The 27,762-nt window shown below is 37.2% G+C and overlaps 3 protein-coding genes across 3 annotated transcripts; 2 read left to right on the forward strand and 1 right to left on the reverse strand.

The window, feature by feature from the left end:
* Positions 1-1,220: 1,220 nt before the first annotated feature.
* ccdc175 (coiled-coil domain containing 175) lies at positions 1,221-10,702 on the forward strand. Its single transcript, XM_056267220.1, has 19 exons — positions 1,221-1,362; positions 1,575-1,660; positions 2,204-2,315; positions 2,458-2,593; positions 4,163-4,391; positions 4,470-4,592; positions 4,682-4,791; positions 4,876-4,957; positions 6,710-6,846; positions 6,938-7,048; positions 7,137-7,208; positions 8,328-8,463; positions 8,543-8,671; positions 8,801-8,939; positions 9,241-9,320; positions 9,818-9,970; positions 10,063-10,165; positions 10,257-10,300; positions 10,462-10,702. The coding sequence occupies exons 1-19, from the start codon at positions 1,296-1,298 to the stop codon at positions 10,609-10,611; spliced, it is 2,199 nt and encodes a 732-aa protein (XP_056123195.1). The 5' UTR covers positions 1,221-1,295; the 3' UTR covers positions 10,612-10,702.
* A 753-nt stretch (positions 10,703-11,455) lies between these two features.
* Positions 11,456-22,774, reverse strand: jkamp (jnk1/mapk8 associated membrane protein). The gene is made up of 7 exons (XM_056267229.1): positions 22,622-22,774; positions 22,372-22,451; positions 19,062-19,216; positions 18,704-18,910; positions 12,583-12,764; positions 12,419-12,495; positions 11,456-12,314 (listed from the first exon to the last, which is right to left on the reverse strand). The coding sequence occupies exons 1-7, from the start codon at positions 22,623-22,625 to the stop codon at positions 12,096-12,098; spliced, it is 924 nt and encodes a 307-aa protein (XP_056123204.1). The 5' UTR covers positions 22,626-22,774; the 3' UTR covers positions 11,456-12,095.
* Positions 22,775-24,435: 1,661 nt separating this feature from the next.
* LOC130101493 (G-protein coupled receptor 135) lies at positions 24,436-26,053 on the forward strand. The gene has a single exon (XM_056267265.1). The coding sequence runs from the start codon at positions 24,630-24,632 to the stop codon at positions 25,959-25,961; it is 1,332 nt and encodes a 443-aa protein (XP_056123240.1). The 5' UTR covers positions 24,436-24,629; the 3' UTR covers positions 25,962-26,053.
* Positions 26,054-27,762: the final 1,709 nt, after the last annotated feature.

The following is a 27,762-nucleotide window of genomic DNA, read 5'->3' on the forward strand; positions in this document are numbered from 1 at the left end:
AAATGAAGTAAATTAATAACCTTTTTACAACAAAAATGAACCATCACTGAACTTTTCTTCTAGATCTGTACAGCAGAAACAAACTTTGTTGCATTATTTTCCTGTTATCACTGGAAAGCTACTTTGAAACTATCTGTATTGTAAAAAGCGCTATAAATAAAGGTGACTTGATTTGACATATTGATCAGCTCCTCCCCCTTTTTAAAATAGCCAATTTTTGTTCATATCACAGCCTGAGCTGTTGAGCTTGCGCCGCAGTTTCCTGCTAATCTCTAACCATTTCTTCTCCTGATCTCCTCCATATTGCTTTAAAATACAGCATTCTGTGCAGAATTCAAATGGGTATGATGCGTTTTATGATCCGCTCTGTGCTATCGTGTCTCTGGACCGGTGTGTTCACGTGACACTAACGTGAAACCAGACTTCATTCACCCCAAAGCATATTTACACTGTCTGAATCGTTCACAATCCCCTATATAGTGCTCTATGTGACATTTATAATGTGGGCGGTACGCTTTTTGTCATTGTTTTGAAACACTACCTTATAGATAACAGTAAGGCTGTATTCATACTAAAAGCCAAAAACCTTCCATTTTAATTTCATGGGGACTTTAAAAGGTTTTTTTTTTTTTTTTTTTTTTTACTTGAGCAGCACGTTTTAGAATGTCGTCTCATGAGCGAGATGCTGCAGAAGTGCAACGGTTAAAACAATGGTAAAATAGCGGTAAAAAAACACATTCTGTGTGAACTGTAAGAACTGTACGTTCTGTAAGACTTTAAATCCACACAAAAAATTTGAATTTAAATAAATAAATCCTATTTATTATTTTTAAAGAAAATAAGAAAGAAATAGCCTACTGATTAAAACAGGATACTTTGAAATAAATAACAAAATAAAAAAAGTAACGTTAGCCACAGATATAGGATGATCTTTCTTGAAATAGTATAGGCCTACAAACTGAACATATTCCTTCAAATAAATAAATAAGGAATAGTAAAGAGATTTCATTTAGAACACACCCCTTAGGGTAAGACTTTGAGATCTGCTTACTTCATAATCTTTCTAAATACTCCAAAGCTGCAATTTTGTAACTTGAGGAAAATGCAGATCACACACTGATCGTGAGATCACACAGGGGGTCTCGTGCACTTGCTGTGACTGACGGTCGTCATGCCAACGTGTGCAGTACACACACACTACACAGATGAACTGCGAGTCAAACTGCTGTTTTCAACTCTTCTGCCAATCGCTTGTCGTCCTTTTCCCGTTTAAAAATAAAACAATATTTAATAATATGGCGGCTTGTTTGGTACCGGATTTCCCAGCTGTAAGGATTGCCTTAGAACATTTGGGCGAGTTAGGTAAGAAATTGTCTTTGTAAGCGGGAAAAAAACTCTTTTTACACGCACACAAATTCATAGCAGCTAACTTACGCCAACTATAACGTTAGTGGCAAATACTAGGATCGCTTCAATCACACCAATTTCAATATGTCCTGTCTTTATATAATACATATTAAGAATCGAGTTTTAATTGTTCAGTGAAATAATGTAGATTAATTTACACCTTACAGATACACGACTGAGGGAAGAAGGGGTTTCTTTTAGTCAAGAAGCAAGTCACCATCTGAGAGAGACAGCTGAAGCCATTAAAGAGCTGGTATTTACTAGTATTTAGATATATTTAACTGAATCCTCTTCTAAACTGGTCCATTCTTTACTATGGTTTTCAAAAAAGGATCAATTTCAATATTCGGCTCATATCCGATGTGTCATTTCTGTTTTGCAGTTACATTTTAATGCCCTGTAATAATTTTCTTAAAATAGTATAAATGATCAAATTCACAATTTTTAGAGATGGGTTTCATAACAGATGTTTTCTTTTGTCAAAATTTAGTCAACATAGGGGTGAATTCAAATAATTTCATGACTAGTTTGAGTGATGTCGCAATTTTAAGTGCCATCATACCTTCTAACATGACAATTTGGTAAATGTATTCATATTCCAAGTGTTTCTTCTTATTTTCCTTTCTCTAATCAAAATGCTTCAAACAAAACAAACAATTTTAATTAGCCTAGTAATCAATCGAACCTCAATATAATTTTCCATCCTGTTAAAGTTACACATTACCAAATTCAGATACTGCATTACAGGAATGATCAATGTAGTATGTGTTCATATCACGGTGGCAATCTTATTTAGGAATCATCTAGAAAAACAGCACGTGAGAAACTTGAGGTTGAAACCATTGAGACGAGCAAGCTTCGACATAAAAAAATTAACCTACAGGATGAAATCAAGAATGAAATATCAGGTGAGTTCATTCACAAAGCTTTGGAAACCTGTTAAATCCATGAATTAAAAGTCTAAATGCTGTGGCAACAACTTGTTGCCACAGCATTCATGGTTAATGGGAAACTGTAACTTCCTAAAGATGTTTGTTGATGTTTTTGAAGCTTGTGTAGCTGCAGCTAGAGAAGACAATGCTGCAGTGTTGAATCAACTTCAATCTGATCTGAAATCTGTAGTAGATGACATACAATCCATGGAGGAGAAGCAACAAATCTTTGAACAAGAAAATGCTGTTCTGCTGTGAGTCTTCAAACATGTTGACCCATAGGGATCATGGGAAATGTAGTTTGCATTATTATTTGTACCATTTTTTAAAGCTGAAGTGCATACATTTCTTTCAACATTAACTTTCTTGTAAAAGCAATAGGTGTGTTCGACGTCAGCTGTAGCTGCATGTAGGCTAACCGACCGCTTGCAGTCGGGGAGGAGTTGAAAACGGAGACATAAAGTCAGACAGCCGGAAAGTGGTACTTGCGCAGTGTTTGCGTACTGTATCAGAAAAGCAAAGCGAAAAACTGTAGAGAAAGCGGATAAGATATAATATTTGTCAAATACACAGCCTTTTCGGCTGTTTTCATGAAGCAGAAACAGAAACGGTGTTCATTCAGTACTTTATACTGCTTAAACACCATATACAAGAATAAAGTTCAACATAAGCCTATACTATTAAAATACCAATAAAGTAGGTCTATATATTTGTATCGGTTTTATTTTGAAAGACAAAAGACACAATAAAACATTATGGTTACATGAAAATAGTTTTTACTTTTATGAAAAAAACACAAAGTTGTGAGCATCACCTGACCTGAATGTATCAGAATAAACACAAAACACACGTGATCGTTGTGAATCCGGCCAATCATGAAACAGCTGTGGCGTCTTCAGAACTTGTGCAGCCGCTATGGAGAATCTACGCAGAATTGCTCTCGAATCACTCTTGCGTTATTTTGATGACATAAATGTCACAGTCATATGGCGTCTGCACCATCTTAAAGGAATAGTTCACCAAAAATTTTAAATGGGTATCCAATATGGGTAACCAAACAGTTTATGGGCCTCATTTACTGGGCCCATCAACTGTTTGGTTACCGACATTCTTCAAAATAACTTCTTTTGTGTTCAGCAGAAGACAGAAATTCATACAGGTTTGAAACAACTTGAGTGTGAGTAAATGATGACAGACATTTTTGGGTGAACTATCCCTTTAATCTGACAAAATTTCTGACAAAATTTCTAGAAAGTCGATTGGTCTGCAAAGTGACACTTCACGAGTTCACACTTACATATAATTACATGAAATCAGATGTATGTAATTTATTTGGCGTGCTGTCCGGGAGAGGGCTCCGAGCTTGGAATTTGGCCCGAAACCAGAGTACTCCCTCATCCCAGGTTGGAGGGATGCTGGAAAACTGTCATAGAACAGCGGTAAAAAGTGCTGTATATATACCTCTTGATGTTAATTGAGATGACTGGATAAGCTCCTCCCATAATGATTAGATTAATTATCTAAACGTGCTTCTCCCGAACTTTGTTCCATATCAAGTCGAACACACCTAAGGGCGTTCAAGGCAGGGCTATCTTTTTTGTCTGACCAATGATGAGCATTTGAGGAAACCTGTTTGAAAACAGTCATTATTTTTGCAATTCTGTTTGGTGCTACAGAAATGACACACTTTAGCATTAATAACTCACAAATGATAAAATGCATGTTTGCTAACTTGAATGGGTTAAATGCAGAGGACAAATTCTGAGCGTGGGTTACCATACTTGGCCTTCACATGTCGCTTTTCTCTTGTCATTTCATTTCAGACGGGAGAGAGAAAACATTAAAGGAAACTATGGAGAAGCTGTTGATCAGATGAATCAGCAGCTGTCAAAAAAAGCTGGTACAAAGATACTGCTTACGGAAAAACAGAATGAGATCCAGTCATTGAAGGACAAAATTGTTCAGGTGGAAACAGCCCAACGGGACCTAAAAGAAAACATGATTCAGAAGAGGAAAACATTTGCTGAAAGCAAACACACTGTAGGAAAGGAGGTAGACTGAGCCTATTTTTTCAAACAGGATAGATTTTCACTCAAAAGCTGGGATTTAATTCATATTTTCCCTGTTTAGATAGAGGAAACTGTTCTTAAGATTAAAGGACAAAGAAAAATCAATGCAGAAACACGCAGGGAACTGGATATCATTACATCAGAGCTACAAGACAAGGAGGAGACAGTCACGCAGTGTGAAAACGTAAGAATCTACACGTGTTGTAAAATGCCAAAACAATAATACAATAATGTTGGTATGGGATGATTTGTATGGCATTCATCTGGTTTCAGCATATCTCCCAGTTGGAGAAAAACATCGCTAGACTGAATGCATCTAAAATAAAGTCCAAAGATTGGCTTCATGAGGAGAGCAGTACGACAGAAGAACTTGATCGACAAAAGTAACATACTGCAAAACAGTTGTCTTTTTCTGTTTTCTTCACCTTTGGTCAACAGAAATCAGCTTTGTTATTCATAATCAACAGGGAGTTTCATGAGCGAGAACTGCTTGAATCGGCAGCAGCATTTGAACAGAAAGTTCAGGCCATTCAAGAACAAATGTTAGAGGTTAGTAGAGACAGACATCTTTGTAAAACTCTTGACAATAAACGAATGGCTGCTCCGTATTTAATGCACTCTTTTCGTAAAGGGATCAAAACCCTCAAATCTCAGTTTTTAGATGTCAGATCTGAAGCATCGATTTTCTGCCTCTGGCAGGTCCCGCTGAGCAGCCATCACATTGAGCTTTTTATAATGCTTTTCTTCAAAGACACAATGTGCATAGATGACCTTTAATACAGCTGAGTGCTGGGCTGCCCTTAGATGTTATATAGTTCAAGCAGTCAATAGGTGTGCGCCTGGTCTGGATATATGAACATCCATCTGTCTATCCATCTATCTACCTACCTACCTTGCAACGGTATATGGTGACACTGGTTATGCAAGAGGCTGTCAGTGTACAGTTTTTAACTAAAACGAAAACTTTCGTTAATTCAAATAAAGCTTGAATAAAATATAAATATTAGGTGAAAAAAAACATTCAAACAAATATGAAATGTATTAAAATTACAAAAATTAAAATGAAAGCTAAATAGAAATTAAGAAAAACCTACAGAAGACAAAAGCATGTAACAAAATTACTAAAATACAAATAATTAGTATATAAACAACACTAAGGGCCAGATTTACTAAACAGAGCAAATTAGCGTGTGAGCATAAAAGCGTTGATGGGAGTGGAAAGTTCTGTGCGCGATCTACTGACGACACGCAAATAATAGAACGCAGGCGCAACCGGATAATTTCCATAATGACCAACGCAATCTACCAAGAGCAGCACAAATTAGCGTCTGGTTTAAGACATGATTTTTTTGGGCGGTAAATAATGGTGCAAATGCCAGTAAATTGGCTAGCGCAGACCTTATTAAATCGAGTTGCGTGATTCATTTAATTACTGTCCTCACATAAATGTGACGTCTGAAAGGGAAACTCCTACAAATGCATAATATGCAATATGGTCAGCCACAAAAAATAACTGTCCACGCCTTTTTAGCGCTAATTTTTCACTGCGCGTCTTTAGTAAATCCTGACTGTAGTTTTTTAATGCCAAAAGAGGGTTTGCGCTGGCGCAAGCTGTTAGTAAATCCGGCCCTAAAACAAAAATTGTACCTGTGCGAAATGTTATATTTGGTAAAAGGTGCAAACATTATAAATGAAACTTGCTTAATAAAAACAGTTCCTTTAATAGCCTTAAGTAACGTATTCCTAGTTTTCACATGACGTTACCCTCATAGGAACGCCCACCTGAAGGGCAAAACAAAGCTTTCCTTCATTGCCTGCCAGTCATTTTTACTAGGTTTGTACTAAGTATAATGTACTAAGACAGTGATATTAAAAGACCAATTACAATATACACCTTATTGATGAAGCATACTATACAGGTAAGCAGATAACTGCAAAACAGTTTCTCGTTAAGCATTTTTCCATGGAAAACCATTATAAAGAAAATACTTAGCCATTTAACCGTTGCGTTCATTTTATGGGCTCATCTGCTCTTCTATATATTGTATACATCATCAATAAGGTGTATACTGAATTTTACAGTAATAAAACTGATATTTTAGTGGTGGGGCGCTTGATTGTCATGCAAAAATATTATATAAATATTGTTTTTTATGATATATTATTTTAATACATAATGTTTTTCACGTATATGATTTTACTAAATTTATTATTTTTATATAATATTTAATATAATAGATCTTCAATTCGTTGGGGTGACTTCTGAGCAGGGTGAAGTCTGAGACTGTGATTTCTCCTCAGATTGAAAATGAGATCAAGGAGGAACAGGAAGTGAAAATTGCTCTATCAGAGCGCCACGCTAAACTGTCAGACATCTTCAGCACTCAAAGGAAAAAGGAAGATGACATGATTGCCGAAAAACACAGTCTGTCCAAACGGTACATTTGTCTCTTTAGTACTCTTTCTTCTTTGCTTCATCCTGATGACTAACTTGAAATGTATATTTAAAATGATTTTGTTTTGTTCCAGGTTAGAGGAGAATAAACTTAGACATGATGAAGACATTATATCCATTGCCAAATGTAGATTTGAAATGAAAAACATGAAAGAAGAGACGAGACAGCTTCATGATGCTAACATGTATGGCCCTGTCTTTTGTTTTATGGTTTTGTCTTACTACATTACAACTAAATTGTTTCATACCTTTATTTTAATGGTTGTCTCTCAGAATCAGTTCAGATATGTTCAGAAAAACTCTTGAGGAACAGGAAGGTCAATTGGCCAAACAGAACATGATCAGGTCTGTCTAACATGTTATTTTAATATTACTTATGATGATATATACTTTTTATATACTTATGATATCTATCTTCTATGGAAGACTAACCTGAAAAACATACTTGAGAAACCCCAGGTAAATCTGTTAATTGCATATTAAAGAGAATCTTGATATAGTTTTTATCTGTTTTAAGTTTAAGGAAAAGCATGTCTTATGCATATATTTATCTTAATGTAACTTATTATTCTACCCTATTCTATACTATCCACTTTCTGCTGTAATGTTGAAATTTCTTACTTGTGAGACAAATAAAGGCTGATCTAATCTAATCTAATATTCTCTGAATAGAAGAAGCAGTTTATCTTGAGTAAAGCTTCTCTTTATTATGCAATTGGCAGTGTTTTTTTTTTTCTCCATTTATCTGGGGTTTATAAATTAATTTCTGCATTCTTATTTTGCTTCTCACGTCAGTTGATCTTAAGAATATTTATTTTAACCGGGACGAATAAAAGACAACAATACTGCAATACTTTTTGCAATGTATGAGAAAGTTCAATTAACAAGTAATTAAAAATACCATTTCAAATGGTTTAATTCATGTTTAATATGTGGTTAAATAAATTTACATTTTTTAAAACATTTTTAATATGATCTGCAAATTTAGTTAAATGTCATTAGACAGCTGACCATGAAAAAAAATCAATAAATTATGTTATCTCCTCAAATCATTAATTTTTTCCCCGCCAGCGTTTTTTTCTTTTCTTTTTTTTTAGTTGCCAGCCAGTGTTTTTGATCATTTTCACAAAACTTTCATGGCCCCCAGAAAATCGTGTTGTATGAATAAAAAGAAAGAACAGAGTCTCTGCTTCTAAACAAAAAAAAAGTTCCATAATTTCCATAAAAACGCAACATTTTGAAAAAAAAAACAAAAAAAAACGGAGAATATCACGTGTTTGTCAAAGACTACAACACATGCTTCTTCTTCGTCTGTGTTTTGATCCGGAGATTCTGTACTCTTTCAGAAGATGTCTAATAGCGCCCCCTACTATATAACAGTGAAAGCATGTATTGCCGGAAATTCCATCAATGGCGGGGAAAGACTTATGGTCATTATTATGACATTAACATATTTGTACCCAGGGCAGTAATTGAAGCTGAAAGAGAGAAAATAAGTCAGTCTCTCAAAACTCTAAAAGAGGAACACAAGGAGTATGTAAGGAAGATGAATGCATCCATCGAACAAACAGAGAAGAGATATGGAGAGCTTCTCGATGAGGTCTGACAGAATCACTAATCAGTAGTGGTGGCAATACAAACAGACATCGTTGTATCTAAACATGCAGTTGTTTTTGCAGGAAAAGAAACTCCAAGACCATATATTATTGAATTCAGTGATAGAGGATCTTACAGAAGAGCTGTCCAACACTGAGGAAGAGGGAAAACAACTGGAAATGAACTACCAGCCTGAAATTCTACAGCTTACTGTACAAGAGAAAATCCTTTTGTATACTTATTATAAGCTCAATAAAATATTTTGAGATGGATGTGGTTTAGCTAAGCGTGCATAACTGTATCCGCAAACTAAAAATGTATGTCTTCTTGTGATTCAAAAGAGGGATGCAGAACCAATCGCTCAAGCTCATATGGAGAAAGAGCAGGAGCTCAAGGTCAAGGAGTCGGTTTTAGAGGCAGTGGAGTCTCAGTTAGACATTGACCATCTCAAACATCAGACTTTAAAGAACCACATAACAGGTACAGGCTTCATTTCTATTCTTCTCATGTAGCTCAACACTTCACTGAACTATGGAGTCATGAACCCATATCGGCCCAGGTCCGACCCATATCCGGCAGGCGTTGAATCCGCATGTACCAGATGTGGCCCGGATCTAGGCCGACAATATGTTGCTGTCTGGGTCTATAATTGCAAATTATTAATATGAGAAAGAATAGAGATTAACATAGCATAGTAAATTGATGTTTGGCCAAATTTAATGGCACTTGTAGGTTAACTCAGATGTTTTTGTACGGATTTTGTGTTTGTTCCCTTTACCAGAGTTGGAAAACCAAAAGAAAAATCTTGAGCTCTCTATTCAGAAGGTCACAAAGCAGACTGCGACTCTCCTACAACCAAAGGTTGATATTTACTCAGCATGCACATTTCCCAATTGTGTGCTAAATTGATGGTTTTAGGCTACGTCTACATTAATCCGGATAGATTTGAAAACGCCGTTTTCGCTTCAAAAACTCTCTTCAACGACTCTAGCATTGTCATGTGTTTTTCAATGTTCTCGTCCACACTGACGCTCTGTTCGAATATCCCTACTACGTCTTCCATACTATATAGTAGGCGAAAAACAGTATGTTTTGTGGATTCCACATGTACCAGATATCTATTGGTGTGCATCACTTGACTAAACACGTAATTGTTTTCAAAAACTTCCGGTTTCACACTACGATGCCATTTACAAATTTATCCACTTGGGAAAGCATTTTCAAAAAGTTTTCGCAGGACAAAGACAACATCTCAGTGTACGGAAGGCTAAACCGTAGAGAAAAATATGCGTTTTCAAATGTATCCGGATTAGAGTATTAGTGCCTTAGAGTCTATTTGTATGTTTGCTGCCATGTAGGATGATCTGAAGAAAAAAATGATGACTTTGAGGGCCAAGCATATGGAGACGTTAACTTCTAACGCTGCAGAGATCAGTGCAGTTGAAAAAAGCATCTATGAGAACAGGGTCATGCTCGAGCAAGTTCAGATGGAAAACAGTCGTCTGCATATGGTGAAAACTTGCCCTAATCAGCACAGACACATCCGCACATCACTTGAGATGTTTTTTTCCAACAGTGCTTTCTAACAACTCTGTACTTGCAGTGCATTGAACAAATGAAGGAGGAAATATTGGATGCAGAGAAAGACAAGGAAAAGTATCTGCAGGAGGCCAAGTGGATGACGGAGGGAAAGCAGTCGCTCTTTAGTGAGTCTTTTGACAAGCACTTAGCCATTTTAAAGTATTGTGCTCTTAGTATAATGATCCTGGACCATTCATGTGTCTTTTCCATCCCTAGAGAGTCTAATAGACACCTGGACCACAGATATGCTGCTCACTGAGGTACAAGCAAACAAGCAAAATATACTAATTAAGCTCAACCAACAGCACTGTTGGTATGCTGTCGATTATTACTCGACTTATTAAAAAGTCTTTTCTGACCTTGATGTTTTGATGAACTTTACTTTACAAAACATGAACTAATCAGGAGTCTTTTATTTTAGGAATCTGCAGTTCAAGACCAGAAGATTGTGGAGAGCATATACAGTCTCATAGTAAGGATTCAAGAAAGAAAACATCACATCGGTGACATCAACAACAGGCTGGAGAAAGAGTTAGTGGGTATGAGTTCCATGTTAGAGAAGCCAAACTAGAAAAGCCAGGAAATAAACATTTACACTTTATATTAATATGGAACAGCATTTCCACTATTTCCAACCGAGATTGCAATCTTTACGAGCAACTTCTAGCTGATTTGAAAGATCTTATTACGGAAACATTTATATTGATTATTAGTAAAAATGACTTTTCTCTGCATTAGGTTACATGAACTGACAATGAGCAAAATAGTTTTTACAGCATATTAATCATTGATAATGATAGTTAGTAAAATACCATCGTTCATCGTGTTCATTTTAGCTCACAATGCATTGACTTATGTTAACAAATACATCTTTTGATTTAAAAAATGTACTGTTAAATGCATGACATCAACTAAGATGAAAAAAAAACTGTATTGTTTATTGTTAGTTCATGTTAACTAGTGTATTCTCCCTCCATTTGGTTACCTAACAAATAGAAACTTACTGTAACTTTTACCAAAAGTTCCTTGACCTAACATGTTATTAATTTCCATGACTCTGAAAACTGACAAAATTAACACTTGCTTTAAATACTGTTAAAAAATATCACATCTATGCAAAAAACTGTCACAATAATTTATTCAACAAGTCAAACACGGTTGACAAATGTTCATTTCCATTGATTTGATGGCCACCAACCACCAACATGTAAAACATTATTACATATTAAATTGCATGTTCAATAAAACTGTTTAAAACATTAATGTCTCTAATCAGTTTGTTATATTCCACATACCTGTAGAACTTATAAATATACGTTTAAAAAATCTTTAGTCTAGTGAGGATGAGTGTCTGAGAACATTGAAAACTACATAAGAATTATTCTCACAATACAATGTGTGTGCAGACTTACATATTCAGCAGCAAAACATTCATAACATGCTAATATGATTTGTCAAGATATTCCTTTTATAGTGTTAAGCTATGATTTAACCGCACATGAAAAGAAAACGGAAATACATACAATTATATTTGGCACAAGAAAGTTTGTCATACGAAAATGGTTAACATTACTTCAGGGCACTCAAGAAATTCACAGACCAGCTGTTTCATATATATATCACACAAAAAATACATTGTACATTACAGCAAATTGTTGATTTGTAACTATTCTTGACAATAGATACAAATTGCAAATTATAATGAATAATATATAGTTAGGTTACAATCAATTTACAAAAACATTGACTACTTTCCAAAACTCGCTTTCAGGATTCAAAGGAAAACAGTAAAGAAAAAGAACATTCTTTACAAAGCATTTCATTCATAATCTCCGTTCAATCAAGCAACCCCCCCCCCCCAAAAAAAGCATATTCACAGACGTAACAGAAAACTTTATGGCAATATATCATGAGTAATAACTAAATGTTTTGTTTATGGCTTTTTGGTGTTCATGCCAAAGGTGTTACTGAATTAAAAGTTGCTCCACGGCATCTGTATGCAGCTCTAACGTGCGGGTTTGTGGGGAAGTTGATTCTCCTACAAAGGAAGTGACATCAGTGTCCATTCCCACCCTCTGACAGAATTCTGTTCGGCTCCGTGAACCTGGCCGTTAGCAGGTAGAAGAGAGCGGGTCCGGGCACCAGAGCCAACAAAGGCAAATCCTGCCCCAGTTTATCCAGTCGGGATATGGAAATGATACCGTATGCATGGAGGAGCCAATGGCTGAAGAGAACCACGAGGCGTTTCTTCTTAGCCACAAGGTTTTTGAAAGACTGCAGGAGATAAACCACAAATATTTTGACATATTTGTCTAAGAACATGAACTAAAAAGCACTGCGACATAAATAAAAAACATATAGTGCATAAATATATATACCTGTATCTCTGAAGCTGACATGTAAACTGCCAGCGTGACCAACGATAACACCAAAATAATATATGGAAATGCATAGTCTGATAACATAAGAGGGAGATATAAAAACACAAGTCAACTAGGTACATTTTCAAATTTTCATTAAAAACGAAAAAAAAAACACTCACAAAGAAGTCCTCCTCCAACCGCCTGCAGGACAGTGAGGATGGGGAAGAAGTACAGCGCTGCGTAGATGCTCTTGAAACGATCCGTCTTGCCTAAGCCACATGCAATCTTCTTGACCAAAAGTGGCCGCAGAAGCATCATGAAAACAAGACAGAAGGCGTAGAAGATCAACACAATGGTGTACCTGAAAAAAACAACAACAAAAAAAAACAGGAAATCAGAAAGAAATAGGGTTGTAACAATGTATTGTGTCACAATGTATTGCAAATTCGCAACTAAAAAAGAAAATGCAACAATACAGACATCCCAGTTCTGCCGGAGGTTCCGGGAGTCTCCCGCATATTTATAGCTTCTGCCTGATACGCTCAAATGATATACAATATAACGGAAATCGGGCGAGTGTGGGAGAAGCCGTTTCCACCTGGTATTAACATGCGTTTTCGGTGATCCGATCACAAGTGGCCAGCCAAGACGCATTACCGTTTACACCAGGTACTAACACTAACATCTCCTGTGATCACTTGCGTTCGGAATCCGTCTAGACTGAATATAATTCAATGTAGTATAATATATATATATAACTATTAAAAAAATATTTTTTTTTGGGGGGGGGTTGGGGTCTGACAATATGTATATGGATGTTAGAGCCCGACCGATATGGATTTTTGGGGGCCGATACCGATATTAGGGAGTAAAAAAAGCCTGATACCGATATATCGGCCGATATTATTTATGTGTGTATTATAATACAGTAGCAATATTATTTATGTGTATTATAGTACAGTATACCAGTCAAAAGTTTGGACACTTTCCTATTGGTGTGTACAAACTTTTGATGGGTACTTTACACAGTAGCTATAAACAGAATAAATATATTTTATAAACACGTTTTGCAATGATCACTCAAATGTGGTAATCAAACACTTGTGTGACACAGATATGTAATGGAGGCAGGGGGAATGATAGAATGAGAATTATACAGTTGAGCTGTAACCAAACTAGTTTGCATTGCATGTTATATTATATTATATTCTAAATACTGTTGCATAATCTTCACTAACGACTTTGTCTTTTAATTTAGTCATAACTTGTATCAATAAATATATAAAAAGTGTCACTGACAAAACCTTATTATCTTCTATTTTTACTCTTAATTCCTCTAATCTACCAGTGGAGGAAGAACTCAGATCTTTTTTACTGAAGTAAAATTAATAATATCATAATGAAAACGTTTTTAATTACATATGTACAGTACTTTTATACTATTTTAAATAATTAGTAACCAAAATGTACTAAACGTGAAACTAGGCTACTCTTAATGCAAAATGGCCCTATATAAAGTGTTATAATTATATACATTTTTGGAATATTGCTTGATGTTGTAACGTAGCGTTATAGGCAGAATGAGCTTTAACACTGTGTCTACACACCGGACGCGGCCGTTACTGCTCGCGTTGCAACAGCTGTTTACCCGAGACAAAGCAGAATCAGTTTACTGTCGGAGATCGCTCGCGCCACGCATTTTAATCAATGTTTCATCAACCAATTGCCTTAATAAATAAGAAGTAGGCCTAAATATAGCAGACAATATAATCAGGACTTCTCAGCTGCGCGCTTGTAATAGTCACAAGCTCACACAATACGTGACAGAGGCTTGTAGCAGAGAAATCAATTCTGTGAATTACACTGCGCAAATCACAAGTAGGCTACTACCCACCGGATGAAGAAGGGTTGGCTCTCAGTCTCCTCAGGCTACATAAAATATTCGTTTTATTTTATTTTATTTTATTTTTCGTGTTCGCATTTATGAGGAAAAAAAACAATGTTACAGACGCGACAGTTCAGCACTACGGACGTGAGCGCTCTGAAAGCGGCACTAAAATATGCTTTGAAACTTTCACATAGACATCAAACAGAAAGCACAAAACCTTTCGTTTCAAAGTGAATTTCGTTTTGTATTAATTGTATCTTAATTTTAATCAATGTTTCATCAACCATTTGCCTGGATTTAATTTATAAGAAGTAAATATAGCAGACGATAGATAACCTCGACACGGAGGCGCCTGCGGGTGAACTGGAGCTCGTCTCATGAACCGAAACTCAGCGTATAGACCTGAGAATTGAAATAAATCTATATTGAAATGTCTACTTTTAAACAGAACAATTCGAAACGAAAGACAGACAGACTCATGTAATCGTATGAAATGTGCATTTCTCTCTGGCACACTGAAGATCGCGAGTCAGCATCGTCAACTTCATCTTTGGCTGACATGCACTGACTGAAAACACTTGTTTATTAATAAACAATTAAAATGTCTCCTTGCTATATTTGTTGTATTCATAATCATTACTTTTGCCAGTTCTTGTGACAGCTTTTAGATGCTTTATTGGCAGCGCCACCCTTACATGAATCACCGCACCCGCATTTTTTTAAATATTCATTTATCGGCCATTATAAATGCCGATACCGATAGTTAGGGAAATGCCTAAAATCGGCCGATAATATCGGCCCGCCGATATATCGGTCGGGCTCTAATGGATGTCAAATATGGTAAACACAGATGGTTCTCATTCGCGCTTGAATATGTTTTACACTATAAAATAGGGGTGTAACGATATTTGAACCGAACCGAAAAACCGCGATACACCACCCACGATACGTATCGCGATACTCTCATGGCGAACCGAACACGCCCCGCCCCCTGCTGCCCCGCCCAGACCCGGCTCATTGCACCTCATGTGTTATGTGTACACAACGAATACAGGGCTGTTGCCTAACCACCATTAACCACATATAATCGCAATAAGCTCAGTGTTTTGTTACTTTTGATAATAAGCAAGGTGTAATCTTTCAAATTATGTCTATTTGATCACGAAATGCAAACAATAAATGCCGTTTTGGCGCTCTTAGATGTGGCGTGACAGATATCACTGTATGCATGCGGCAGCGCGGAGCGCGATCATCTCTTCCTCAGTTACAGAATAAACATGAATGGACACCCGAAGGTATGTTGAAAGATACAGTATACTGAAAGGCATCATAACTCGTGTAAACACTCAATCAGTGTTTCAACAGCGGAAATACGTCAATAAAACGCTTAGTTTTTCACATAGCTTTATATTTACCTCAGGCAAGTCATTCAGTGTCCACAGCTTGCTGGTTTGCTAACTCTTTCACTAAATAAATGCTATATATTAGCCTATATATTATATTTTACTTAACCTGTTTATGATATCTTGATTATTTAATGTATGTTTAAAATAGTTGTCATGAAAATAACAGCAACTGTGTAAATTATTATATAACAATAACAAATTAGAGTAAAAACATGTTAATGCAAAAATTGCCTTATGTGCAGTTTACATGTTTTCATACAATTTGTTATTTGAATGTTGATTATTATTATATCATTTAGGCTAAAAGTCTAGGCTCTGTTGTTAAGCTTTAATGTTATAGTAATGTGCAAGTAAGGGCTGTAGTTTACAGCATTAGCAGATAATTTTGTTATCCTTGAGAAACGTTTACTTGTAAATGAATTAATTTAAAGACAAGGAAACAATTTGTTCATTAAAGCACTGTTTAATAAAAAATAAAAGCAATTTTAGCTTTCTAAACCCCCCCACCCCACCGAAATGAACCGAACCAAACCGAACCGAGACCTCAAAACCGTGGGACGAACCGAACCGTCAGGTTTGTGTATCGTTACACCCCTACTATAAAATCTGGTGAAATACTTAACATATAACTTCGTTATAGCTACTTAATAAATGTATTTGCTTCTTCTTGGACTACTAAAAGTGTTCCTGCAACAGGAGTATTCTCTGGCTAGAGCGCAGAACAGCGGAGTTTGTATGGACAGTAGGGTTGGGCCGATGGACATCGTGATGGCTGACAGACATCACGATGTTTAGACGGCATCGGCTAAACATCGTGTGTCCCCTGTTTCCATGGTGACGCGTCATGCTTGGCACGTGATTCACCACAGCCAAAATAGCGCTGTATGACAGATTTAGCGCTTTTATTTCTAAATATTAACAAACTTGCTTACCATGTCATGAACTATCTTCTATTCCGATTCTCAAATATGTGTAAGTGAGTTTTTGTCGTTTAAAAAAACGTTATAAATTATCTTGATCTGTAACGTGAGATGGGCGCCGTGTTTGGGCCGCAGTTCAGAGATTCCTGTCTGTTGGATTTATTACAGCGCGTGAATTCACCAGTTTCTCCCGAAATACATGAAAGTAAGTGGCCGGTGAACTGGGAGAAAAATAGAGTTGACTTTATAGCTATTTACACTGTGTCTCTCTGATATGAATAAAAACCGTCGTCAAATATATTTGAATGGGCTGTTATTGCTGCTTCCATAGACACCATTGTGTATTTTACAAACTATAAATGTATTGTTTTGCTATAAATTATATGTATTTAAATGTCTGAAACCTAAAATAAACATTATGTGGTTAAAAACACTGAACAGTTGTGATATAGCCTATGACAAGCGCTGAGCGCGTCTGTCTTTGGCTCAGGGCCAGCCATAGCGCGAAAGCACGCAGTTTGAATCTGGCAGTGATGTCACCTCACTGTACAATCGCTCTAGTGCTCAGCTGCTGCAGAGCTGCCGAAATCGAAATTGCTGATGAGATAGAGGAAAATATCTAGTGGAAAATGAGAATGTTACGAAAATACCCCTCCCTCTCCCGCCGATGTCATCGTCCATCGCGATGTTTCACTGTAGACATCGTCTGATGCCAAATTGGTAGAAATCGCCCAACCCTAATGGACAGAAGTGCATGCCTGAGCTTGTATTTTGGGTTAAGCTGCGTTGCTTTGACATTGTGGAAAATAGAATAATAGAAACAAAATGTATTATCCTTTTTACCCGTTATTATCAATCTATATTCATCTACTGCGAAATATAGGAGACTTTGAGATTTTACTGGGACGTCACAATTTAGTTTATCTTTATTTGAATTTCGTTTTTATTTAAATTTCGTTTTTATTTTTTATTTATTTAAATTTCGTTTTTATTTATTTAAATTTCGTTTTTATTTATTTGAATCTACCCTACTTTGTCAGTGAGAAATACAGTGAGAAATTATAAGACTATACCGTATTAAAAATATAACAGTGAACAATGAACAGTGTCCGTTCTCAGAGCATATAAGCCCGAAGCTCAAAAAATGGTATTCAGACCAGCCCTAGAACAAACTGCACGGAAAGCTAAGATGGTTGGCTAGAACCACCGAAGTGTGCAGAGCTCAAGCTACACAACACACTACACAAACATGAAATTAATTTCGCCAATGTTAGTACTTGTTTTTGTCTCCTTCACGAGAGACAATGGGGTGCCTTCGTTTCAGATGCTCCCACATTGCTGTTGTGGTAACTTATGCCAACTCCATTTGGCAAAGAGCGCAAATAACGACACCTTTACGTTTGGGACTAAATTTAAAGTATTCCCATACCTTCGATGATTTAGGGCGAGCTGGTTTTTTTTAGGACATTTTCTTTTGTTGGGGCTTTTATTGGGGCTTTTTGCATGGTTTTGTTGGGAATTCTGTGAAGAGGTTGCTGTTTCGTCCTCCATTCTGCAATGTTTCGGTCTCCCACGTGTGTGTGGCGAGCTGTACCTCCAGGAACGGTGCAAAAAAATTATTATAAATAAATAAATAAAGAAGTGTCGACGCAAAAATATGACATCGACGTAATTTTGACGTTGAAGCGTCGACGCACCGCTACAGGCCTATTAACACAGAAGTACTGGGATAAAAGTTTATAGTTTGGAAATAACATCAGTAAGAGGCGTATTTAATTGAATCATTGAATCACTCATTCTAGAGATTTGTTCAAAAACACTGATTCATCCAGTAATGAAGCAAATGAAGTTCAGACTGATTTAAAAATAATAATTCAAATTAATAAAAAAAAATTAAATAGACTGCAGCAATTTCGTCAGAACCTCTAGTAAATTATGTTATTGTTTAGTTGTCTATTCAGGATCGTGATTTGCCTTAAAAAAAAACTGTGATTCTCAATCTATCCAGAATCATGCAGCTCTAGTTACACCCCTGGAAACCAACAGAAATAACTGGAGCCTCAAATCAAATGTAAAGGGCACTCACAGAGGGAACACAGCCTCCTGCGTGCAGTGCAGCGTGGTGACGTAGTCAGGACTGGGGTTATACAACATGGTGTACCAGTCAGAAAGCATCTTAACCTCGCAGGAACGAATAGACAGCTGGCCGACGGGATCGTTGAGCAACAGAGTCACTACGGCAGCTGCCGTGCACTCGAACAGGGCCGTGATATGCTGGAAAAGGGCACTAGAACTGGAGATGACATTAGGAGAGCATTGGTTCGTTTGGAAAGATGCATTATCAAAGTTTAAGGCATAGCTTTGCAAAACAAAATCAGATCAATATCAATAATATTGCCTCATATATCTTACTATTGTTTAGCACAAGAAATTTTGACAACTACCTTTTCTTCCCAGAATACCACTCAATGAAGAACCAGTGCAGGACCAGAGGCAGCATCGCCATGAAGCCCAGGTACAGCCAGTCATACAGCTCAGGAGAGCCCGTGCATTTCATGCAGATCTTCTCTAGGTTTGTCCTTTGGCCACGAGGACAGACCTTTATAATGAGAATGGTAAAGGTTATGAACAGTCCGCAAAACACCACTAACTGTGCAATCATACATATCAGTACAAGCAGAACTGTTCTCGGATGACCAGGTGACAGCGGTTGCAGTTAGGAATAACTAATGGACTTCCAAAGAAATAAAGGTAACACTTTCCAAAAAGGTCTCATTTGTTAACATTAGCTAATGCATTATCTAACACAGGTTTTCAACATTTTAGATCCCATGGACCCCTAAATATAATCATCCTTGTGTAAAAAAGGCGTATAGTTTTTATAAACATCCAATTTATATACCGTACTAGAAAATGTATATTATAAATCTAAAAATACTTTTTATTAAGTTACATTATCATATTTTTTTTCTACTCACCATTAAGAATGTACTGTTAATGTATTATTTAATTTTAATAATAGTCATTTATTTTGATTTTATTATTTATTTAGAACAGTTTTTCTCTAGACTTTTCAATGGACCCTCTGTCACTCCCTTGTGACCCCAGTTTTAAAAAACCTGATCTAGCAAAGGAACAATGCGCAATATATTTTGAAGCATTTATAAATATTGGTTAATTAATGCTAGACTAGTTAATAGAAATACAATTATTTATTGTTTGTTTGTGTTGGTTCACAGTGCATAAACTAATATTTACAGATACAAATTTTCTTTTGATTTCATCATCTATCTATAAATTACAGGAACGTCTGTGTGTGTGTGTGTCTGTTATTCGCATATCTCTCGAACCGTTAGTCCGATGGATTTCAAACTTGACAGGTGTCTTGCTGCTACGGCACAAGTAAGTGCATTGCCAAGTTTGACGTTGTTTGGATTAGAAATGCAAAAGATATCGGTAAATATATCGGTAAAAGAAGGTTGTGGTTTAAAAATAAACATTCTGACATAAACACTCTGTCAGCTAAACATTAAGTCAGTTTACTGTACTGTACAATTACACAGCAAAAGTTCAGTGACATTTTTATATGTGCATAGTAGAAAGCAAATACTGATACTGACATAATGACATACAATAAATATGGAAAATTTAACTACACGATTCAGGGAGCAGGCTACACAGTGAACTCCGAGAAAACGCTACGCTTGAGCAAACAGTTTGTGAATAGGCTACTACAAATGATGGCCGTGAATAAAATATAATATTCAGAACAGAAGTAAACAATGTAGCTGACTTGGGTGATGATACACAGGGCAACTTTTTGAGCAATGTTGCTGGACAATCTTGCCGAGCGATTGTTGCTTGGGCACTTTCCCATTGAAAATGGGCAATACATTTCTATCTGGATAATTTAGATCGGTCGTTGGCCCTGTGTCTCATCTGGTTGCCCGTTGACGCCAACATTGCCCAGCAACATTGCTCAAAAAGTTGCCCTGTGTATCATCACCTTTAATGTTTAGCTGACAGAGTGTTTATGTCAGAATGTTTATTTTTAAAACAACATTCTGACATTAGAGGGTCAACAAAACAATGTCAAACTCGACACTGCACTTACTCGTGCCCGTAGCAAGACACTGTCAAGTTTGAAATCCATCGGACTAACGGTTCGAGAGATATTCGAATAACAGACAGACAGACGTTCCTGTAATTTATAGATAGATGAGCACTCAAACACATCAAACCGACAATTACTAAAAACACACACAAAAACTGATTTTGCACGGGCACTTTGCACCAGTTAACATTAAGTGTAATAAAAGCTGTAGAAGTATTGTTCATTGTTAGTGCATGTTAACTCATTTAGTTAAAGTCCCCCTGAAGTAGTCATGTTATCCCTTAAAACTCATCTTTGATCTCCAAAAAATTATTCATGCCTTAAAATAGCTTGAATATATAACTCTACTACACCCTTGCCTCGTTTAGTATATGGGGTTCTATGAATATGCTAATTAGCCCCGCCTCCACTCACACCAGGGGCATGTTCAAGATCACAACGGTGCGCAACGTTTTGCTACGGTTTCCGGGTTTGGTCATGTTTCCTGGAAACGGCGTGTACTGGTGTGCAACGGGGTTTGAGATGCGTTTTCTCTTGTTTAGTGGGTGTGTCAGAACTGCAGTCCAATCAGCAGCAACATGTATATAAAGCACACGGTATTAAAGAGAACTCGCACAATGGAAGTAATTTACAAATGTGTTCGATAAGCAACAACTGAGGATATTAGAAGACATGTTTGTCGTAAGTATTATTGTAAAAATATAGGATATCAACATAATGATGTAGTTGTTTATATTTTTAGCTTCATTGCAAGTGTGTGACATTTGGTATAGAAATAAACAATGCATGTAAAGTGCTTTTCCTAAAAATGAGAAAGAAAATACAGGGTATTAAAACAGTATGAACAACAAATAAAGTCAGTATGTGAGGCTAAATAGATGTGTTTTAGTCTTTATTAGGTAAGATGTACGTGCTTCCATTTCAGTTTCCACAAATCCCGGCACTGGATTGGGATGTTCTCTTGTGTTCTGGGCGGCAAGTGCAGTAACTGTAACATCGGGCATATTTTGTAGTATTAAACACATTTATACCGACTTCATCAGGCTCCGAAAATTCTTCACAAAGAACACAAAAAGCCTTCTCAGCTGCCGTAGTTGCAACTCTTGCGTCATCACAACAGTGCGTTCAACGCATCACCGTTTCTGTTAAAAAAAACGTTCCAACGTTTTGTCGGCGCTGAACGCAGCCCAGCTCAGAGATCCACACGTTGACGTGATTGGTTACAAAGTAGTTTGTGACGTCAGAAATACCAGCGATATCAAACCCCGTTTTTTAAGCTGTCTTTGTTTCACTGCAGTTTTAAGGAGAAAATACTCAGCAATGGTGTTGACTTATGAATTTGTACATGGTTTGTGTTAAAGCATATTAAAAAAACACCACATAGACAACACATTCATAAACAATATTAAAAGCTTGATTTTCACCAAAGGGAGTATTTAACTAATGTTAATAAATGAAACCTTAATGCAGTGTTACAGAAATACACAAGGGTGTGAACTAGTAAAATGCACATTAGGGTGCATAATATATACACAACTGTGCTGTCAATATGACATTTTGCATGAGTACACATTGTAATCAGGCAGTTACACAATCTGTGTGTTTTATTCGGACCGATTACATGAATATGATGCACTTACCCCACATTCTCCTTCAATAGATTCATTTATGATGGTCCTTCCACAGTACAGCCCAGGACAAGTGGAGCTCATTGATACAGCTGCATTACATCCAGAAAAACATCATTAAAAAACACCCCTTTAATTCAAAATATAGACATGCAATTTGCAGTGTTGTTATGGCAGTAAACTAGCGATTCTATCAACAGCAAAAAAACAATAAGATATTGTCATTAGTTGTTTGCAATACATATTTTTCGTTTTAACATACCCATGTCATATGCAGCATTACAAAGCTATAGATAGGCCCAATTTGTTGGTTAGTGATTTTAATCCGCAACGATCCAAACGACGCAACAGAAACCGGAAGAATAAACACACTCTTCTTCTTCAAGTGAATGTGGGACGTGTTCCTAAAAGGTGAATTGTTTGACAGCGCCACTCACTGGTCAGATGTACTCTAGAATAGATAGTATGTGTAGTAGAATAGATGTGTACATGCATTTGACAGTCATTCAGATCCATGATATATACAGTCAAACCAAAAATTATTCAGACACCAGATATAATGTTTGGTATTTTTTTACTAGTGGGTGCAGGACACTATAGTCCATTTATGTAAGTGAGGATAGCAAAATAAAGTAAACTGTGACATAGGCCTACCCAAAAATTCTTCATACAGTGGACCAGTAAAATGTATAAAAATGTGGTACCAAAAAATTATTCAGACACTTTGACCTGACCATGTTTTGCTTGTGTATTTTCTTTAATTGCTGTTGCTAATGGTATTATTTAATTGTGTACTTAGATTTAACAGCTGACAGCTATTCAACATAATTCATTTGTTAGACAGAAGGATGGCCAAAACCAGTGAAATATCAACTGATTTGATAACTCTAAATTATTGACATATTTTATTACCATTTTATAAACTATAGTGAATAAACTGTTTGAAATGTTGAAGGTGTCTGAATAAATTTCGGTTTGACTGTATCATCACCATTATTTAATCACCATGACACATTGCAACAGTATTTTTTTAAGTGGAATGATTGTGTCTTTCACTTATTTAATTATAGAATTTTAATATTGAAAGGGTTCAACCGTCTTCAATGGCTGTTTAGACAGACATAGAGAGAGATGATGGATAGATAGATAGATAGATAGATAGATAGATAGATAGATAGATAGATAGATAGATAGATAGATAGATAGATAGATAGATAGATAGATAGATAGATAGATAGATAGATAGATAGATAGATAGATAGATTAAAGTACAACAAATGAAACCAATCTTCATAAGAAAGTGCGTAATTCAGCTGGAAAAAAAAAGCCTGGTCCGGTGTCATAGCAACGGCTTCAAACGTCACGGGGAGGTGCAGGGGCCTGCATCTGTATCCTAGAAATAAAACAAGCATGTAGAGCGGCGATTACAATGAAACGGTGTCTAAAAATGGGCTGGCGTTAATCAGGTACAACGGGCCAGAAAAAAATTTAACACCTTTTTAATTCGCTGGTTATTCAAGTTTCACCGTGTCACACTTTTTTTGAAGTGTAAAATATTTTCTAGGACGCTACTGCTGTTTTTGTTCATTAGGCAGAATCAGTAGTCGTAGACTGGTGTGCAAGTAAATGAATCCTAATTCGTTTTAACAATGAGTATTTTGATTCAATTGAGAATTTGATTCAATCAGGTTGACATGTTAGCTCCCTTTTACTGTCTATGGTTAGCTCCCAACCTGGAGCCAACGATGCTTCGGCGGTGTCTGTTAGTACTTTTCTCAGCGCTTGTCAGAATTGACCAATCACAGATGCTGGTGCACATTCGATTAAGTATATAAAAATTAATTGTATAGACATTGATACTACCAATATCCGTGTCCATTTCCGATACAAATCAATTCAATCAAAAAAATTTTTTTTAAAGATGATAAACTTTGGAGCAAACATGATTCCAGTGAAGCACAAACTGTCGTAAAATCTGAATGCGTCTCAATGGTGAATTGGCTTTCTGGGCCTCCCAGCGCCCCCTAGCGGAATGACATCGTTTCGTCTCGCATTAACAGCAAGAGTGCAGTATTGTCAGCTCAATCTGTAACAGGGGAGGGCACGGGGTAGCATTATTTACTCCAAGCACAGTGTATGGCATCAAAGAACTACATAGGGACCATCCGTGACATCGTAACGCATACTCATTTTACTGTGATACGGACACGGGAGATACTGACAAGGGATGAATTCTCTTCCACCGTGTGGATGCGCCCTAACCGTGTCCAATGGATCTCCCCGGCATCAGCAACACGACCGTGGACAACATGTCAGGTTCGGGCTTCATTTTAGAGATTGTGAGCATCAAACCCGTTGTAAACAGCAACTATACAGCCGGGGGCGAGATGAACCGCAACCCCCCAGTGTGGAGTTCGGAGGGGAACTCGGTTCTCCAGGGCATCGCGGTGGCCGCGCAGGCGCTGCTCCTCCTGGCCATCTTCTTACTGTCCAGTCTGGGTAATTCAGCGGTCGTGGTGGTTATAATCAAACACAGGCAGTTGAGAACGGTCACTAACGCTTTCATCACGTCCCTCTCCCTCTCTGATTTTCTCACGGCCGTTCTTTGTTTACCCTTCTCCTTCTTGATGCTCTTCAGCAAGGATGGCAGTTGGATGTTTGGGGAGCCCTTCTGCATCGCCAACGGGTTCTTTAACGCCTGTTTCGGCATTATCTCCACCTTGACCATGACTCTCATCTCATTCGACAGGTATTACGCTATCGTCAGGCAGCCGCAAGCCAAAATCGGCCGGAGGAGAGCGATCCAGCTCCTGGTGGCCGTTTGGTTCTCCGCTGTACTCTTCTCGTTTCCTTGGTACCTGCTTATGGAGACCTCCGGGCGCCTGGTGGTGCACAAACAGGGCTTTTACCATTGCATGTATGTGTTCCACTCGGGCACCTCTAGGATGGGCACCACCTACAGTATCGCTTTAATAGTAGTGTGTTACTTGCTTCCCTTTGCCCTCATGTGCTTCTGCCACTATAACATCTGTAAAACCGTCCGGCTGTCGGAGATCAGGGTACGGCCGGTGACCACTTACGCGCACCTGTTGCGCTTCTACAGCGAGATGCGCACCGCCACCACCGTGCTCATCATGATCGTGTTCAGCATCTTCTGCTGGGGCCCTTACTGTCTGATGGGCATCATCACCGCGCTTGGGAGATACTCTTTTAACCCCGCTATGGATACTTTGGCCATTTGGATGGCGTGGGCTAACGGTGCCATCAACCCGTTGATTTATGCCATAAGGAACCCGAATATATCCATGCTGTTGGGCCGGAGCAGAGAGGAGGGATACAGGACTAGAAACATCGCTGCGTACCTGTCCACGCAGACGCAGCGCAGGGACACGGTCCGGACTCGGGCCGACCGGATTCGGGACCGGTACGTGAGCCGGCACGGGGCAAACAGCCGCCTGTCTTCCTCCAGCCCGGCCAATGGGGGAGATGTGGCCATGTGGGCCTGTAAAAACCCGGCGGTGTTCTTCTGCAGAGATGCGCATCCGGATACAATCACTGAACCCGCGGTGGCCAAAGTTGAGACTGCTGACACCAGTTTGTAATGCGCTCACACTTTATGATGACTTTGTAATTTTATATAAATAAAGTAACTTTGTCACTTTAACGAAGGGAGGTGCTACAGGTGGGCCCAAACATTTACTTGGGTCACACTTAAAAATCTAAAAAAATAAATTTATTGCATTGGATAACAAAATCAAGTCTGGTGGAATTTATTTTAACCAAACATAGCACAAACAAAGAGAAGTTTGTTAGGTTTTAGATTTTAACAAACAAGTTTGGATTTGGACAGATTCCACTTGGTTTGATTTGATTTATTAATGCAATGACATTACCTACATTTTTAAGCTGTAAGATTAAAATTAAGATTTTAAGCTTTTGGAAGGATTCAAGTTCAACAGATACATTTTTGCAATACCTTTACTTTAACTAGTGGAAACATGCAACATAATAGCCAACTTATTTTTTTGTATGATTGCATATCACATTCACATATCACATTGTTTGCATACCAGAGGCCTTTTCTTGATATTTTGCTCATACAGTAAACATAATATGATAGATAGATAGCTAGAAACCCTTATCAGATGGTCTCCTTAAATAATATTTATGCTGGTAATAGTCAGTGTCTTTCTTTCCCATAGGTCATTTATCTTAAAAGAGCTTAAAAACATGTTTATTACATGAAAAGTGTATTACTAAATATTTAGTTAAACAATTAAGATTTTGACAAAATGAGCTGACAATCACCAATCAAATCACTTTAAATACAAATTTAATTTGTGATATTTTCTGTAGGGCGTATATCATTTTGCAATTGGCTATGCAAATGTGTACTTACTAAGTTTAATTTGCAGATTTTATTTATTAGGGATAAAGTCACGACGCAAAAAAAATGTGTGTTCTTATGTATTTTATTACAACTACATTTCATTTTGCTGCAAGGAAAAATTCACCTGTAGCCTACCTCCCTTCAGATTTCAGAAAATCATGTGCATTCAAATAAATGGAAGTTTAATGGCAGTTCCAACTATTTGAATGTACATTAACTAACATTATTGCATTATATAATGTTTAAAAGAGTATTATTTCGCCTGTTTTTCTTTAAAGCTGAAGAATGTCATTTCTACGTCACTAGCGCCACCTAGTGGAAATGTAAAAGTAGAGCTTAGCAAAGAAACAGATAATCCCGCCCCCAACTCACGCCATTGGTCGAGTCAGTGGCTGCGTTCGAAATCGCATACTCTCTTGAGTAGGTACTTTTTAAAAATTATTTCACAACCACTAAAAAGTATGATCTATCTATATAGTATGAATGTGTGTAGTGTGAATGCAATCTGGACACACTACATTCACCATGTTGTCATTATCATGTGACCTACCAGCGTCAGTTACGTCACTTCACTGCTATTCATAAATCCTCTCCCGTGGCCTCATGGGATAGTAAAGTGTCCATCGTATGCACACTTCAGAATCTCACCGGAAGTTGTAGGTCAACCAAGTGTTTTTTGCATATGTCATTCTGTTATGACATAGGCCTACTTCTTTTGTCACATACGTTTTTTTGCTACTATATAGTAGGAAAGTATGCAGTTTCAGATGCAGCCACTGTATAGACTGGGTCGCTCAAAACAAACAGGACAATTTTCATATTGACACAGTGGTATAAAGTTACATTCTTCAGCTTTAAATATAAATAGGAAAAATAAGTTTCATGACTATTTCAATGTACATGAATTTAAGATCTGTTATGCATTATATACTCTAATAATGTTTATGATTTACTTATAAGTCATTATAAAGTGTCGCTGTGTTTTTGAACACTTTTGCTACCACCAACCTATA

The sequence above is a fragment of the Rhinichthys klamathensis genome, unplaced genomic scaffold (genome assembly GCF_029890125.1).
Source record: "Rhinichthys klamathensis goyatoka isolate OS25496 unplaced genomic scaffold, OSU_Roscu_1.1 h1tg000256l_1, whole genome shotgun sequence".
Classification (NCBI taxonomy): Eukaryota; Metazoa; Chordata; class Actinopteri; order Cypriniformes; family Leuciscidae; genus Rhinichthys; species Rhinichthys klamathensis.